Here is a 17437-nt window from a genome sequence, read left to right as displayed (position 1 = left end):
AGCAGTCAAGAACCTGTCCATGCCGGGAATGCATAATACTATTTTAATAAAATCTGAAACATAGTCAATGAGCCTTGGTTGGTTGGTTAAATGGATGTGTTTGTGTTCCTCCCACCAAGGTTAAAATTCCACTAGTGGCATGTTCAGCCCCTCTGTGCTAGATTGCCTGTGTAAGCAGGCTGTTTGTGGAGATGCTTTGGCACTTCTGCTTCTCTGTACTTTTTATAGCCCCATCTGCCATTTATGACAAATGGCAGACTTCAATGGTATAAATAAATTGAATTGAAATAGTCATAAACATGTATCAAATTAATCTCAAAGCAACAGCAAAATAGATATCATATGAAAGAGAACATCACCTTGTTGGAACTTTTAAAACCTTTGGAGCATTGAATTCTGATCAAGCAATCAAGAACGTCTCCACCTGCGAAGGCAGAATACCCTTCGAATAAAATCTGAAACATAGTCAACATAGATTGGTTGGTTGGTTAAGTGGGCGTGTAACATGTTGGCCTTCCTCCCACCAAGGTTAAAATTCCACTAGAGGAATGTTCATCCCTTGTGTGCTAGATTGCCTGAGTAACAGGCTGTTTATTGTGGTTGTGGCCTGGTTCATTTCCTGGGTTACTTTGGGGGAATAGATGCCTCCTTGTTGTGACCGCTTAGCTGAAGTACAGATGCCTCCTAGTCATGGCTGCTTAGCTGAAGTACAGATGCCTCCTAGTCATGGCTGCTTAGCTGAAGTATAGATGCCTCTTAGGCGTGGATGCTTAGCTGAAGTATAGATGCTGTGAATTTGCATCTCTGCCTCCTAGTCATGGCTGCTTAGCTGAAGTACAGATGCCTCTTAGGCGTGGATACTTAGCTGAAGTATAGATGCTGTGAATTTGTGAGATGCAAATTGTAATAAATTCTCATACCGGGGAATTATGCAAGCTTGCTTGTGCTGACCAGAAGTGTCAAACAAAAACGAGTCTAAAACATGAATAAACCAAAATTCTGTTGGATCTATTAAGGCACACCCACACACACACAGGTAATAATTTCCCACAAGTACCTTTTATATGACACGTGCATGTATACATATAAACCAAAACGAAAATATGTCCCAAAAATGGACAGCTGTGGAAGAGTTCCATCTTCTTGCTCGTTACCCACCAAAAATGGATAACCCCATAGGAGAAATTTTTACTCCTACACTTGACAGCCAGCTGGTCAGCCAGGTAACAAACAGCCCTTGACAACACCACTGGCTGATGATATGCTGTATATCTCTGCCACTTGCATCAGCCACTTGTCTCTCACCTGTCTAGTATGAGCACATGGACGAAGGTGGGCTCCCACTCAAAAGGTACTTTGGCCTTTTTGTAATCGGGTGCTCATACTTGTTTGTTTTTGGGCGTTTAGTATGGGATTATGGGGTGATCTGGAACGCTGACAGACTTTGACTATGATCTTGTTCTCTCACCTTATTTGGGGGGTTAAATTTTGATCCTAGTTCAGTGGGACCTCCCTTAAGTCCCTTTGGGTATAGGAGGGGCACTACATGGGGAGCCTTGATTGAGATAATGTAGTTCCATCTTACCATGTCATAATTATCACCTTCCATCTTAAATTACAAGCCCGTATCTCACCTTCATTCTTTGGGTTCAACTTAACATTGGTTCTTTGGGATTAGGCACTCATATGGCCACATATGTGGGTAAGGCCCGAAAACTTTGCCCTGGGAGGTTGATGCAGCTAAAGAAACAAAAAGATCATGTCATGACAACAGCAAAATAAAAGAAAGAAAGGTTAAAATGCAAAAGATGGCTAGGGACATGAAGATTAGCACATGGACAAAAGCTTAGCCATCAGCCGGTTCTTGAGCATTTATTGCTCCATTACATAAAAAAAAGGAACCCTTGCATGTCCCAACCCCGATGAACGAGAAAACTTTGAATTAATGATTTTAATGATCTTGAGTTTTATTAATCTACTTTGTAACGTTATAAAGTAAAAGGAATAATCTAAATTCAGGTTTTTGGGTGGTGGAAGTAGACTGGACCTCACAAGGAGAAAAGTTCGGGATTTATTTTTAGCTTAACAGAGCTTTCAGCGTTCAGAATAATTGCAAAGCTGAGTCCAGTACCCTTTTCCATATCTAGAATTTAGAAAATCCCGAATACTAAGATTGAGATGTCAGTGTGGTTTGAAAATTGTGAGTTTTATTGCAAGGAGTTGAAACAATGTGTTGCGAGAGATTTCTGCAATAGTTTTACAATTATTTTGACTTGGCAGTGGCTGACAGTTAATGTATAATGTGTATATCCTTTACATCTTATATATGTCTCTTCTTTGCAGATTTGTGTGGCAATGCGATTATATGATGTTGCTTTAAGGTTATATTTTAGTTCAACTGAAAAAATTAAATTATATGTTTTTTTAATATTAGCCTTTTCTTTTTTGAGTCTGCCAATATTTTCTGGAGTTTCTCCTGAGTTCATTTTGCACCCCAATTGATTTATTCATGAGTCTGAGTTTTTCAACAATCCTCTCAACTTAACCTTCTACATGCATGCCTTGAGCATTTTCCACTCGTAGTCAAGGCTCATTTCAATAACACATCCTTTATTCAAATGTCCTGTAAAAGGAAAAGGAACTTGGCTGTTTGTGCCCATATTTCTATGTTGTCTTGCATTTTTTACAGAATTTATGCAATTAAAACTTTCAAACTGGGATTTCCTTTCAAGCACAGGATACACTATTGGATAGTAAGCTGCATATAATTTTTTATTTGCCAAGGCTGACAGAAAGCGAGTACTGAAAAGGGATTTATTTGCATGCAGGTATATTTGATATTGGATGAATTTATCCTTGCAGGGGAGTTGCAAGAAACAAGTAAAAAGGTAAAATTTACTTCGTCATGTAGGTATAACTGTTGGTTATATTCTAAATTTGCAGAGGCATATACCGCTGGAATGAGTGTGGGTGCAGGCAGATTTTTAACAACTTGATTAACACGTTTTATTTTTATTATTATATTCTAGGCAATTATTGAAAGAATGACTGAGTTGGAACGGCAGGAGTGAGAAGCTTGCATGATCCAAGTGTGACATCTCCTAAGTAGCAGAAAATTACCTCCTGCATTATTTCTTTTTTTGCTGTTTCTGCTTGCAGTTTGACAACATTGTCATATTTTTTAAATATTTGATTGTATGACCCCATTATTGTCTGCATTGTTTTTCTCTGTTTAGTGCCTTATTATTTGATTTGATTTAATTAGTTGCATCTTTTCTGAGGTATGCAGGCTTTGATGTTCAACCTGAATTCTATAGTGCTGACAGTAGTTGGGTTCATTTGTTCTCTTCCGGCACATGTAATAGATTTTTTTTCCTGCTCTTTTTCAATTGAAATTTTACATTACCAACAGTAGTGAGGGTTTGCCATCTGTTTTCCTCCCTTTTATGGGGTTTGTAATAAATTTTGTTCTTGTAGATGTCTGAAAAATATAGCACACAACACCTGTGCATTTTTGTGTAAGATATGTGCACCCTAAAGAGTCTGGACATTAATACACAATAGACTTGCTTTGCTGGTTGAATTATAGCAGGGCATGCAGCCTGTGTACAAGAGTTTTTTTTTGTTCTTTCAATCTGAATGCACATAGATTCGTGAAGCTACATTGATAGTTTGTTTTGTTAGATATTTTAAATTACATCTAGTCATCTTAGACCAAAACAACTGTTATGGAATGTGGTAGATTCGATTCCTGAAGTTGAATTTGTTTTTGCTGAGTGATGAGATGTCTCTGTTGATCAATTTCTCCATGGTGCTTGCAATAGATTAAATAAGGTAGTTGCTGTTGTCTATGGCTTTGTATGTACATTTACCAGAGTTTCTTGGTAGACAAAGTGTTTAATTGTTCAAGTTGAATAAATAGAGCATGAAATGCATATTAATGACTGCAAATGATACTCTACGGTTTGTACATTATGCAGGTTGAATTTTGTAAGCAAGTTTTTCTCTTTCATTTTTCCATTTAAAAAAAATGGTCAGACTTGTACATCTATACAAAATTGTTAAGCAGTTGGACTCTGTAGTTTGAAATCTAACAAGGAAGAAGGTTAATTGTGATAAAAGCTTGGAAACAGGATTCTTTTTATCTAAAATCCACAATAATAGAGGAAGAGTTAACAAAGTTATCATTATGCTTGATTTCCAAATTTGTTGTTTAAATTTGCGGCCCAAACTTTCCAACAATTTATAGGTCAGGAAGTATTGTTCTCTAGTGCTCCATTATTTAATCGTTTTCTTATTAATCTGGTTTGCGTCAATGATATCTCAAGTATTACTCTAGCTTAACATTTATACGAGGACTTGCATGTCCATGCATGCAAATATTCCATTGTAATACTATCACATACTAAAGAATAGAAGTTGACTGCATGAAATGCTTAGTAAATAGGAATGAAGCAGAGGGTTGTCTTGTACACAACTTAAAGAAGACTGCCAGAGATGATGTGTATGCAAAGCTATTTTAGTAGATATAGCATGGCAGGATGTAGTGTGTATTAGTAAATAGTCGAGAACAAACACATTATTTTATGGCTAAATCCATGGATCCTTTTGGCAGATGATGCTTCCATCAAATTAATTTTTTTTTATAAAGAAGTGAGTCAAGATTTTGGTTGTCTTTGGGTGAAAAAAGAGAATTCACACCATTCACATTCACACCTTTGAACAATATTGCCATACTCTAAAAACTGGATTTTGTAAAAGTTGAGAGCTAATACAATGCTAATTGAAGGCTTTTCCAATGACAACTCAACCATACTTGCTTGATATGATATCCTTTTGTTGGTAAAATTACCAGTTTAGTGAAGCCGAGTCTTCAAGAATGGATCAAATGTGCTCTCATGAACATTTGGTTCGGAATTGTCTTCAGGTGAGGCTTCATGAATTCCTCAGAGGCACTCTTACGAACATCTGGGTTACCTTTAGAAACATGCGCTTTGGGATTTTTGATATGGATATTTCCTCCTATCCATGATCATACATGCATTTTCTTTCTTCTTTATTAACATTCCATACCTTGATTAGGTATTAGAGTGGTCTTCTGATCATCAAAGTCTTATCTACATTTTTGACTCTATTATTGTAATGTAATGTCCCCAATTTTGGATTACCTTGTGATGTGGTTAGGAGGGATTTCCATAGCGTGTGTCAGCGTGGTCATAGGAGCGAGATTACTCCATTGGTGGGCCTAGAGGGTTTTGAAGGAGTTTTATGGGGTCCCACTGGGATCATTGCCATATTTCTTCATCAAGATCAATTTTGCATAATTCGATCTTGTCGTTGCATTTTGACGATTTTCATAAAACAGGGTCATTATTAAGCATATTTTAATTATTTATGCTTAAGGTGTGATTTTGGGTTGATTACTTGGATGAAAACCTTAGTGTAATGGCTCGTTGGAAACATAACATAAAGATTTGCAAGGTAGGATGATAAAAATGGACTTTGGATGGCCAATGTGAACATGGTGGTGAATTAAGCATTTTCTGGAGTTAAAAGTGGCTTTAATTAGTTAATAAAATCACTTTATTCAATAAAGAAAGGAAAATTGATTTTATTATTTAATTGGAGGGAAAAAGTAAAAAGGGTGGCAAAAGAGTTAAGTGGGTTATAAAGAAGGGAATTGAGAGTGTCTCTCCTCACTCTAGTCTTTTGATATTTTGCTATTTTATAAAAAGAAATTTTGGGGAGTTATTGGAGAAGAGCCCAAGGTTTTGGAAACCTTACTGGTAGATTATTAGTTTTGGTGTTGAAACCACACACCCTAGCTAGTTGGAGTGTTGAATCACTCAAATTTCACCATTGTGTTTCAACAAAGAAGAAGATTTGTGGAAGATAATATATGTAATTGTGTTATCAATTGATTTTATCTTTTAATACGAGATTTTCTTCATCTTGTGAAGAAACTGTGCATACCCATTAAAAGGAGGAGATTCCAATCATAAGAAGAGAAGAGTTTCATTGACATTGTAGCGAAAGTCATTCTCAGTTTGTGAGTTGAAGTTTTGCGGGAACAATTGAGGCTCCTTACTGATATTTGAGTGTCAAATTATTCACTGTTTAGTTGGTTGCATTTTGCGGGCAAAAATTTTTGAGTTTTATCTCAGCCAAAAATGGGTTGGCAAGTTCACCCATATTGACTAGAAGAGTTTGTTGGAGCTTGTCATCAAAATGCACTCAGTTTATACTTGTGTGGTCTACAAACTCCCTTGTCAGGGGGCGCTTGAAGAAGGGATGGATATATTGTTGAATATGCCATTATTCTGTTGGAGGAAATCACTGCCATTCCCTTGATGAAATATACCAGGTTCATTGTTCTCTAATTATGCAATAGATTTGAGGTTATATCTTTTATTCAGTGTTGAAAATATCGGTATCGGCAAAATATCGGCAAGGGTCCAGAAAATATCTTATCGGCAATATCGGCAAAAATATCGGCAAATATCGGCAAGCATAAAAAATAATTTTTCCAAATTTTTAAATATAATCGATATTTTGCCGATATTTTCAAAATATCGCGATATTTTGTCGATATTTTCCGATATTTTGAAAATATCGCGATATTTTCAAAACAGAAAATATCGCGATATTTTCTCGGCGATATATTGTTTTGCCGAAAATATCGCGATATTTTCGAATATCGCCGATATATCGCCGATATTATCAACAGTGCTTTTATTTGCTCATAAAAGTGGCCTGTACCAATTCTAAATATTTTATGAATGTTATATTGTCGATTTGAAAATGTTCCCACGAGTTTTATTTGGCACCGCGTGTTTCATTAAGTAAATTAAGAAAAAAATGTACCTATAGCCTAACCCTTTGACGAAAGGAGCGACTATCTACTCATGTTTCTCTCTCATCTTGCTATGACAAATTCTTATCAGTGGTGTGAATTTTTTAAGTTTAATAGCAAATATATACTGCTGCTTCAAAGTATTACTTTGATTTACATTTGGCATTGCGTATGCTTAATTGCAATAAAATACCAAAGAATGCACCTACAACCATATATGTGCAAATTGTGTGACGAAATACCACATTGAACACTAAGTCAAAACTTTGAAAAAATAAGGGGAAATTCTAAGGTATTCCAAAGGTGCATCTTACTTGTAATTAGATCTTCTATGAAAAAATAAGGGGAAATTCTAAGGTATTCCAAAGGTGCATCTTACTTGTAATTAGATCTTCTATGAAGAACTCTTGATTTTTCTCTCCACCATTTTATTTTTCTCTCCACGATGGTTTTACTCGTGTCAACATTTAGTGCTTAGCCTTTTGTGCGTTTCACACACGAGCATGAACATATATTAAGAATGAGAAAGAGTGGGTGCATATGCTATTAGATGTAATGTTTCATCACATGGAGAAGTACGTTATATTATAACTCCTAAATTATAAATACCTAACTATTCATATTCAAATTGTATTGATTATTATATTAAATAACTCGTCATTACATAAATACAAAAGAATAAGCTTTGGACAAACAAGGTGCTTGCAACACACTCCAAAATAAGTAATTGTTACATCACATTACTAATAAGATTTTATTATGTGCCCATTCTTAAATAATTTGTTTTATTTTTTTTATATGATCACCATCTTTATGGTCTCAACATAGTCTAAAATAAGGTTCTCTTATTTTTTTATATGATCACCATGTCTAAAATTCTGTGCTTGCAACATAGTCTAAAATAAGGTTCTCTTTTATTGGAAAGTTCAAATTATATAAACTTTTGCTTGGACATTGATTAACAAATTGTGTGAGAGGCAATGCACATTGATTTTTAGTTGAACACAACATAAGTGGGCTTATTGGCTAAGATCATGTGTTTTCAAGTAAGGTTACAGGTTCAAATGCAAGGAGAGGTAGAGTATGCATGCCTTTTGTAGATTTAAATTGTGAAATCATTGCTTGGAGGTGGGTCATGTGGAGAATTGTAACTAGGCTCAGACTTCATAATTAGATGAAGAAATAATTTATTTATCAAAACGAAAATTTGAATTGTATTATGTCCCATTTGGACAATCGAAAGAAAATAAAATCTAATTTTTTATAAGTAATATTTGTCCTCCTAGATTGCCAAGTCGACACTCCTAGGAGACGTGTTGTGCTATTTAGATCAAGTTAGAGGGTTTCCTTGGCTGTAAGACTCCATAACCCTTGAGACCATTCCTATGCGAAGAACCCTTGCCAAGGAATGGATCGCCTGAGGGACTAGGGATAGAGAAAATGATGCCTAAACTTGAGAGGTGCGTGATTGCAAAGAAGGGGAGACTTGAATGAATTAGTTTTCAAAGATTCATGTACATATTCATTGGGATCATGAATGTGTTACATGTGTCCAAGAAAATCAATGAGCTAAACTTGTTTCCTATGGAAGCCTTGTGAAGCAATGGACAACCATGTAGGAATGTGTTGAATTCCAGGAGGTCTAGATGTAACTAGATCGTGAAAAATGAATGACAGCTCGAAGTGGAAACTAAGGACATGGAAAATGTTGCCAATATGAAAGTGGCATTTGCCTTCTTGTGCATAGAAAGGTTCCACAGATAGTACAATGCCGAGGATGGCATTCCTTAAAGGGAGAGAGGATCGTGACACCCCTTTCATTACCCAAAATTTTGTAATGTAATTAAGAACATATAATGTTAGGGTGCTAACATTGATGTTATGATTTCAAACTCTATTGTATGATGTAATGTTTATTTTATTAATAAAAATGATATAGCTAAAGAAAGGGGATGGCCAACAAATTATGATACCTTGAGGAGGGAGAAAACTTGACTCAAGAGGAAAAATGTACCTTTGGTGAATATTTCACTTTGATGATGGTTAGTCTTCCCAAGAAGCTTAAGGATTTGGAAGATGAAGGGTCAAGGTGTGATTATAAAAAAGAAGAAGGGAGAAGCAATCATGGTTTATTCTTCTTGGTTCTTAAGCTTCTAGTTTTTCTCTCCTCTATTACTCACCCATAAATCTCTCTCTCTTAAAAAAATCAAATTGGAAAAATGATTGGTGGTAGATCCCTGAGAGTTTCAAACCTTATGACTAGTTAACAGTGGTTAGTGACAACTTATATGATAGGAATTGAATGTGTTGTAGCACTTTTGCTTTGGACTAGAAGGCTTTGAGAACTAGGAATGGTCCTGGTTGTGTGTGACAATATAGAACTGAAGAGGGGAGGGCCGAGAGAATATAGAGATGAGAGGAGGACTCCTTTATGTCATGTAGACATGCATGATCTTTCTATGAATATGAGATTGGTTAAAGATCGCAAGGCTAATAACTGAGTTTTCCTGTGTGTGTGAAGGAGAATTGTCTTCACTTTTGGTGTTGAACTTTAGTCTGAATATGAGTGTGCAGAATACCACATCTGAACCCTAGATGAATACCTGTGAATGAACTTATAGGACAGAGTGGGTCATTATGCTACATATTGCTAGGAATAGTTTATTACCCACCCTTGTGCATGCTTTAGGTATAACTGATAAACCGCCTTGGCACTTGTTGTTATAGAGCACTTGATAATCCACTTGGATAGTGGGCTCCATACTCTGAGTGTTAAACTCATCCTTTGGTGTGAATTCCATAAGTTAATTTCTCCTCAAGGCATCAATATCTAGCACAATGTAGAAATTTGATAGAAATTGCAACTGCGTAATATTTCAAACTGAAAAACAAGAGACACAATTCCACTCTACTAATGTGCGGAATGGAAATCACAATTTAGAACAACATGCATGGACATGCAGTAAGCAAAACCACAAGTACACAATGATTTTTACGGGAACCCAACTGGGAAAAACCTCTCAAGCCTCTTTGCATTGATCAATTGAATATAGTAGCTATTATAATTGCTTGCTCCAACTCTGAGCACACCCTGCAAAAGAATAACTGTTCTCTTTGTTGAATGAGAAACTTTGGCCAATGCTTAACCAATTATTTGCTCATCTAGCCTCTTATTTCCTTGCACAATCTTTAAGGAAATTAACTCTTAAAAAATAAGAATTTCCTCGCATTTGCTTGCACAATTCGTAAGGATTGATCTCCTGACCTCATGCAAAAACTGTACACTCGAATTCCTAAGGATTGATCTCCGACCTTTGGATTTTTGGTGTTTGGAATTGATTTGCAGTAGTCCCACCCGTGTTATACAACTCATGTTACATTGCCTTGTCATCTCCACTTAGCCGAGGAATTCGAATTCCGTGCATGCATTAGATATTTTGGGTTGATGGCTCAGTTCACTGATAGATCTCCAAGTTACACTGGTGTCCCACTACACAATTGACCTTCAACTAACTCTATCAATAGTTAGAGGCTAGTTAACCAAATACAACTGAACAAGATATCTAAAATTTAGCAATCACACAAGCATATTTGAACTCCAAGCCCTCTAACTCAAATTTACTAAGCTAACTAAGTGATAAGAGCCATGTCACACTAGTTAACTGCCTCCAAGTTGCCTTGTTGATGTTGAAATTCAATTTACTCAATTTGACTAAGGCTAAAGTCAAATTGAGCCTTTCTTGCTACATTTTTAACACTCCCTCTTAGCAAGAAAGGGATTTTTCACCACCGGTATCCCGCACACGTGGAATTTGAATTTACCTTTTGACAATACCTTTGTTAAGATGTCAACATCTTGCTCCTCAGTTGGAATGTACTATAACAACATAATAATCCACTGAAAACAGTGTCACAAATGATGATACCAAATATCAATGTGCTTGAACCTGTCATGAAATACTGAATTCTCAGAGAGCTTGAAGCAACTCTAATTATCACAATATATCACTGTCGGATCTGTCTCATGATTGAAAATACCCACAAGTATTTTCCTCATCCATATGGCCTCACATGCTGCTTGATTTGCAACCATGTATTTAACCTTTGCTGAGCCGAGTGCCACAACCCTCTCTGCTTCCTGTCGTACCAGGAAATAGTTGTGGACCCAAACTGAAGATATCACCTAAAGTACTTTTCCTGTTTGATGGACTACCTGTCCAATTTGCATCGGTGAAACTTTGGAACTTCACTTCCTTTGTCCTCATGTACCATAATCCATACTCAATAGTGCCTCTAAAATACCGTAGCACATGCTTTGCTGCCTTCCAATACAACTTGGTAGGCCTCACCATAGCTTGAATCAGTTGGTTTATTGCATAGAACATGTCGAGTATTGTGTTCACAAGATACATCAAAGACATCACAAGCTTCCTGTAAATGGTAGCATCAACTTCTTCTCCTGAAGTGGCATTCTCCTTCCTCCAGTTTATAGCTAAAGGTGTGTCCATAGGCTTACAATTATTTAGGTTAAATCTCTGAAGTATTTCAGAGGCATACTTCCCTTGAGACATAAACAATTCACCATCATCTTGCCATACTTCCAACCCAAGGAAGTAATGCATTAAGCCCATGTCTTTCATCTCAAATTCCCTTGCAATATCTTCTTTGCATGAGCGGATCAGTTGCTCACCACCTGTCGATATTAAATCATCGACATACAAAACAAGAATAAACAACTTACCATCTACCACAATGTGATAGATGTTCGCATCTGCTTCACTTTTGGTGAAGCCCAATCCATTGAGATAACTGTTGATCCTAGTGTAACATGGGGTGATTGTTTGAGACCATACAATGCTTTCTTAGGTCTGCACACATGTGCTCTCCTATCATATGCCTCAAATCCTTCTGGCTTATTTATGTAAATTTCCTCCTTAACAACACTGCTGAAAAGGTGATCTTCACATCCATTTGGTGGATTTTCCACCCTATCTGTGTAGCCAATTCTAGAATGGATCTGTTGTGCCCTACAACAACCCCCCATTTCATAACATTTTTATCACAAACAATTAACATATGAAATGGGTCCCTTTTAAAAATTTTAATTGGCATTAATAAATTTGTTCGAAAAAGGTATGATAATCAAATGAATTTGTGAATAAAAGCCTTTTTGAACAAATAACAAGCAATTTTTGGTTAAGTCCGAAAAAGCAATCGCAAGATCGCTTGTTACCTTGGTCCTTTCCGATGCGATATCGCTATCGGCCATTGGCAATAGCCAATGCACACACAGAAAAAAGCACATGTCTTCTCCCCGATGCGACACAATATCGGTGATCAACTATAGGCGCTGCTTCTTATGAAAAGCGTTTTAAGCCACGACCCGATGCGATATCGCTATCGGTAGTCGGCAGAATCCCATGCATTTTCATAAGACGTTCAGATCTTTTTCCCCGATGCGATGTGATATCGCTATCGGTAGTCGGTAAATCTTTTGATATACATCTAGGGATTATGTTCGCGCGCTAATATGATGCAATGTCGCAATCGGCATTCGCCAAGATCTCTCCCAAATGATAATATCACTCATACCCCCGATGCGATGCGATGACACTTAATGATGACCAGAATTCCTAAAAGGTGATTATTTCAAAGCTTTAAAGTTATATTTAAATCCGATTTGACAAAAGCACAGATTTCAAAAAGCCGTTAAATACAGGGATAAGGTAATGCATGCGTATTTAAAGCTTTGCCCCTTCGATTTAACGAACATTTACGATTAGACCTTTGAAAAAATCTGTTGCACGCTTTAAGGGGTCATTCGGTTTAATAACTTAAGTAATGGTCATTTATGGATCTGCAGGCTGTAAAATCACCATCATTGCATCTGCGGTGCCTTCTCAAATCATTAGATCCGCAGCCCCTTTTAGAATTAATCTCACCACGCTTCAAGCAATATATCTATCCCGTTATGGAATGTCATTGTTATTTCCTTGTTACGATTTCTCTTGCACTTGTGTAGAATTCAACCGTCGAGAGAAGCCTGAACATGATGGGAAAGAAATTCAAGAAGGTGGCAGGTTCTACTGCAACACCTGTCGCAGGTCAAGCTGCTATAGTTTCAAAGAAAGGGTTAATCTCAGATACTACATGCACTGGTCTTCCTAGCACTACATGGCAAGGTACATATAATTTGTTAGAGGCTGAGCAACCATAAAAAACAGTAACTGAGGCTAGTGTGGATGAACTAAGGAAGTCCGAGGCAACTCTCAAGGACTTGGCCGACTCCTTTTTGCACAGAATAGCAGCCAGAGAACAAGTCCTACCTTACACTGATGTGGTACGTTGGGCAATTGAGGAAATTACCCTCACTGATAGAACCTTTCATACAAAGGATGGAAGGATTTTCGGGTCCTTCAAGCCTGACGACCTGAGGCGGATGTATCATTTGCCTAAACCTGAGATACTCTATAACAGAGCTTTTGTGGAGAAGTTCGCGAAAGAGAATGAATCACCATCCGAACCTCTGCGAGATTGGAGGCAGAACCCAGCCAAACACAAGCATGATATCTCGGGTAAGTACTCCAATGCTTCTTTGGCTTCTCCCTATTGCTATGCTGGGATTATGATGTGTAGATTGTGGGGATTACATGACTCTGCAAATATCCATATTGATATGGTTCCCTTAATGGAAGCGGCCGTCAATAGTACAATCATGGATTGGGCCACTATTCTTTCTGATAAATTGGTCATAGCTGTTCGTGAGTTTAGAGCCAAAACCAGAGTCACCGAAAGAAAAATCCCACCCTTTTATTACTCTGCTTACACTATGGATACCCTGTGTTTTAATGCTGAGTTTCCTGTCCTTGGTTGGAGATGGACCACCCATGACCTAACACCCATTCACTTGTATCATCGGAAATTATGGAAACCCTCTTACAAAGACCATTTGTATCAAATTTGCAACGGTTTCATGGTGCCCGTCCACTATTATATTTTCGACAGACCTATCCCAAGAATTTCCTATGAAGCTTCTTTTGACCTACCAGCCGTAGCCCATTGGTTCGGGGAAGAGCATTTTACCTATATTAGAGTTTTTGGAAGCAAGGCTAGGCCACACGTTCTCCCCCTGTACATCCCAGATAAATTGTTAGCCCGGGAAATCTCCTACCAGATTATGTCTGAGGGTGTCACACAAACTCTCAAAGAGGAGAAAAAGAGAGGATGGCCCTCTTTTCCTTTAAGAATTGGAGTTTATACACTGTTGAATTACAAGCATGCAGGAAGCAGCAAAACTCCAAATGATATCCCTGGCTTCTATTCCAAACAGACTCTATGATCCAAAAAAGACTGCTTTCATTGCCTTGGAACAGGCCAAACTGTCAAAGGTTGTTCATCAAGAAGATCAGTTTGACGACCTGTTCATGAGTGCCGATTCAATAAGCCAAATCAAACAACTTGCTGCAATGAGATACGAAGATGTGGAGTTAACTGAATTTAATAAACTTAGAAAGCAAAGGTTGCAAACTTTGCCTCTAGATTTATTATCCACAACCCCAACATCCTCCTCAAGCGAGCCTGGTCAGTAGCAAATACACCTACCTCCTGTTACAATTAAAGAATATGATAAACAACAGGAGGAAAGGCAAAACAAGCTGCAAGCAGAGAAGCATAAAAGGGAGCAGATAGAAAGGCAGCAAAAGGCACAAAAGGATCAAGAGCAAAGAAAACAGAAAGAGTTAGAACAACAGAGAAAGAGGGAAGAAGAAGAGAAAGCAAAGAAAGAACTGGAAGATAGGCAGAAAAAGGAATTAGAGGAGCAGCAGCAGAAAGCACAAGAGGAGCAGCAGTTTAAAGCACAAGAGGAGCAACAACGGAAGGCATTCGAGGAACAACAGAGGATTGAACAAGAGAAAGAACAGAGTAAAGTCCACATAGAACAAAGTGAGAAAATCTCTACTGATCCTGAATTGATTAAGGAATGGAACCAATTCGATTCCATTATCAGTGGTAAGGAAGCCTCCAAAGACTCAGACGCCTCTAAAACAAGTAATGCTCCCGATACTACTTCTTCTCAGGTTCTAGAAGGAACCAGCGGCCCACCCATGTTACAGAATGTTGAGGTAATCACTCAAGACCCATCCGATCAAATTGATCTTCAGGTGGAGGAAATTCCTCCCCTAGATATTTTCTACAGCCCAAAGCATAGAGCCGTTGTTAGGCGCTCTAGGAAAAGACGAAGGCTTGATCAACCTTCTATTTCACCCGAGCAAACAATCACGGGCAATGTGGTCTGGAAAGGGGAATTAGATCCCTCAGAAGATCTGACTAAGCTGTCGCAATTTGCGGGAGCTTATTCGGCAGCAACTATTGACAAAGCATCCGAGGTAAGTCTTCTGTTGAAGACTAAAGATCATGAGATATATGCATTGCAGGCAGAAGTGATAGAGGCAAGAAATAAGGCAGCGCAGGTAGAGGAACAGTTGCTGGCTCAACAGCGAGAAAATAATTTGTTAACCCAACAGCTGCTAATCGAAAAACAGAGGATAGACCAAAGTGACATTCAGAAAGCACAAGAATTATCAGAGGCATTATCTCAGTTAAAGGCATCGAATGAGCTGATGATGAAATCTAAAGACGAGCAAATAATTCAGCTATCAGCACAGCTCGAAGGTATCAAGGGCGCCCAGAGTATTGATGATTTCAGAGCAGAGGCAACTCGAATAAACAACGCATTAATATCTCAGATCAAGCTCTTGTGCCGACAACTTGTTGACGCTGAGTCACTTTGTGAAACATCTACAGCAGTATGTGAGCAAATAGAGAAGGCCAGGAATAAGCTAGATCAGGCTGAAGATGATATAACAGAATATATTGAGTGGCAAGACACTCCAGAAGGGAAAGCGGCGAATTTGTCCCAAATCCATGTACCATACAAGGACATACTCTTCATGGAATGGAACACTCAGGTAATGAAAGCGGAAAGGGCAGCCTCAAGATGTAAAATGATTGCCAGCAACATGATCAATCTGGTCAACGACACATTTTATCTGGCAAATATGATCTCCCAGTGCACGCCTGGAAACATAACAACAGCGAACATGCTGGAGCACAGAAATTACCCTGATCTGGAGAAACAATCACCATCCGAACCTTTGCGAGATTGGAGGCAGAACCCAGCCAAACACAAGCATGATATCTCGGGTAAGTACTCCAATGCTTCTTTGGCTTCTCCCTATTGCTATGCTGGGATTATGATGTGTAGATTGTGGGGATTACATGACTCTGCAAATATCCATATTGATATGGTTCCCTTAATGGAAGCGGCCGTCAATAGTACAATCATGGATTGGGCCACTATTCTTTCTGATAAATTGGTCATAGCTGTTCGTGAGTTTAGAGCCAAAACCAGAGTCACCGAAAGAAAAATCCCACCCTTTTATTACTCTGCTTACATTATGGATACCCTGTGTTTTAATGCTGAGTTTCCTGTCCTTGGTTGGAGATGGACCACCCATGACCCAACACCCATTCACTTGTATCATCGGAAATTATGGAAACCCTCTTACAAAGACCATTTGTATCAAATTTGCAATGGTTTCATGGTGCCCGTCCACTATTCTATTTTCGACAGACCTATCCCAAGAATTTCCTATGAAGCTTCTTTTGACCTACCAGCCGTAGCCCATTGGTTCGGGGAAGAGCATTTTACCTATATTAGAGTTTTTGGAAGCAAGGCTAGGCCACACGTTCTCCCTCTGTACATCCCAGATAAATTGTTAGCCCGGGAAATCTCCTACCAGATTATGTCTGAGGGTGTCACACAAACTCTCAAAGAGGAGAAAAAGAGAGGATGGCCCTCTTTTCCTTTAAGAATTGGAGTTTATACGCTGCTGAATTACAAGCATGCAGAAAAAGAAGCAGCAAAACTCCAAATGGTATCCCTGGCTTCTATTCCAAACAGACTCTATGATCCAAAAAAGACTGCTTTCATTGCCTTGGAACAGGCCAAACTGTCAAAGGTTGTTCATCAAGAAGATCAGTTTGACGACCTGTTCGTGAGTGCCGATTCAATAAGCCAAATCAAACAACTTGCTGCAATGAGATACGAAGATGTGGAGTTAACTGAATTTAATAAACTTAGAAAGCAAAGGTTGCAAACTTTGCCTCTAGATTTATTATCCACAACCCCAACATCCTCCTCAAGCGAGCCTGGTCAGCAGCAAATACACCTACCTCCTGTTACAATTAAAGAGTATGATAAACAACAGGAGGAAAGGCAAAACAAGCTGCAAGCAGAGAAGCATAAAAGGGAGCAGATAGAAAGGCAGCAAAAGGCACAAAAGGATCAAGAGCAAAGAAAACAGAAAGAGTTAGAACAACAGAGAAAGAGGGAAGAAGAAGAGAAAGCAAAGAAAGAACTGGAAGATAGGCAGAAAAAGGAATTAGAGGAGCAGCAGCAGAAAGCACAAGAGGAGCAGCAGTTTAAAGCACAAGAGGAGCAACAGCGGAAGGCATTCGAGGAACAGCAGAGGATTGAACAAGAGAAAGAACAGAGTAAAGTCCACATAGAACAAAGTGAGC

General features: G+C 38.2%; 1 protein-coding gene across 7 annotated transcripts in view; it reads left to right on the top strand.

Annotated features, from left to right (window-relative positions):
- The window catches only part of LOC149161385 (AP-2 complex subunit sigma), a 75585-nt gene extending 71923 nt beyond the window's left edge, over positions 1-3662 (top strand). For 4 of the 7 annotated variants that reach the window (XM_089436988.1, XM_089436987.1, XM_089436983.1 and 1 more), the window contains 2 exons: positions 2829-2888; positions 3030-3662. In XM_089436988.1, coding sequence (XP_089293114.1) covers positions 2829-2888; positions 3030-3071 — 102 coding nt within the window. In that variant the 3' untranslated portion in view covers positions 3072-3662. The remainder of the gene's footprint in view (positions 1-2828; positions 2889-3029) is intronic. The other 3 variants (XM_089436985.1, XM_089436984.1, XM_089436986.1) reach the window with 3 other exon arrangements.
- The last annotated feature ends 13775 nt before the right edge of the window (positions 3663-17437 follow it).

The sequence above is a fragment of the Pinus tabuliformis genome, chromosome 5_2, assembly GCF_031772625.1.
Source record: "Pinus tabuliformis cultivar Carrire ecotype Pingquan chromosome 5_2, CPIR1, whole genome shotgun sequence".
NCBI classification, from domain to species: Eukaryota; Viridiplantae; Streptophyta; class Pinopsida; order Pinales; family Pinaceae; genus Pinus; species Pinus tabuliformis.
The sequence above is the reverse complement of the archived record's forward strand: the minus strand, read 5'-3'. Positions and strand labels throughout refer to the sequence as shown.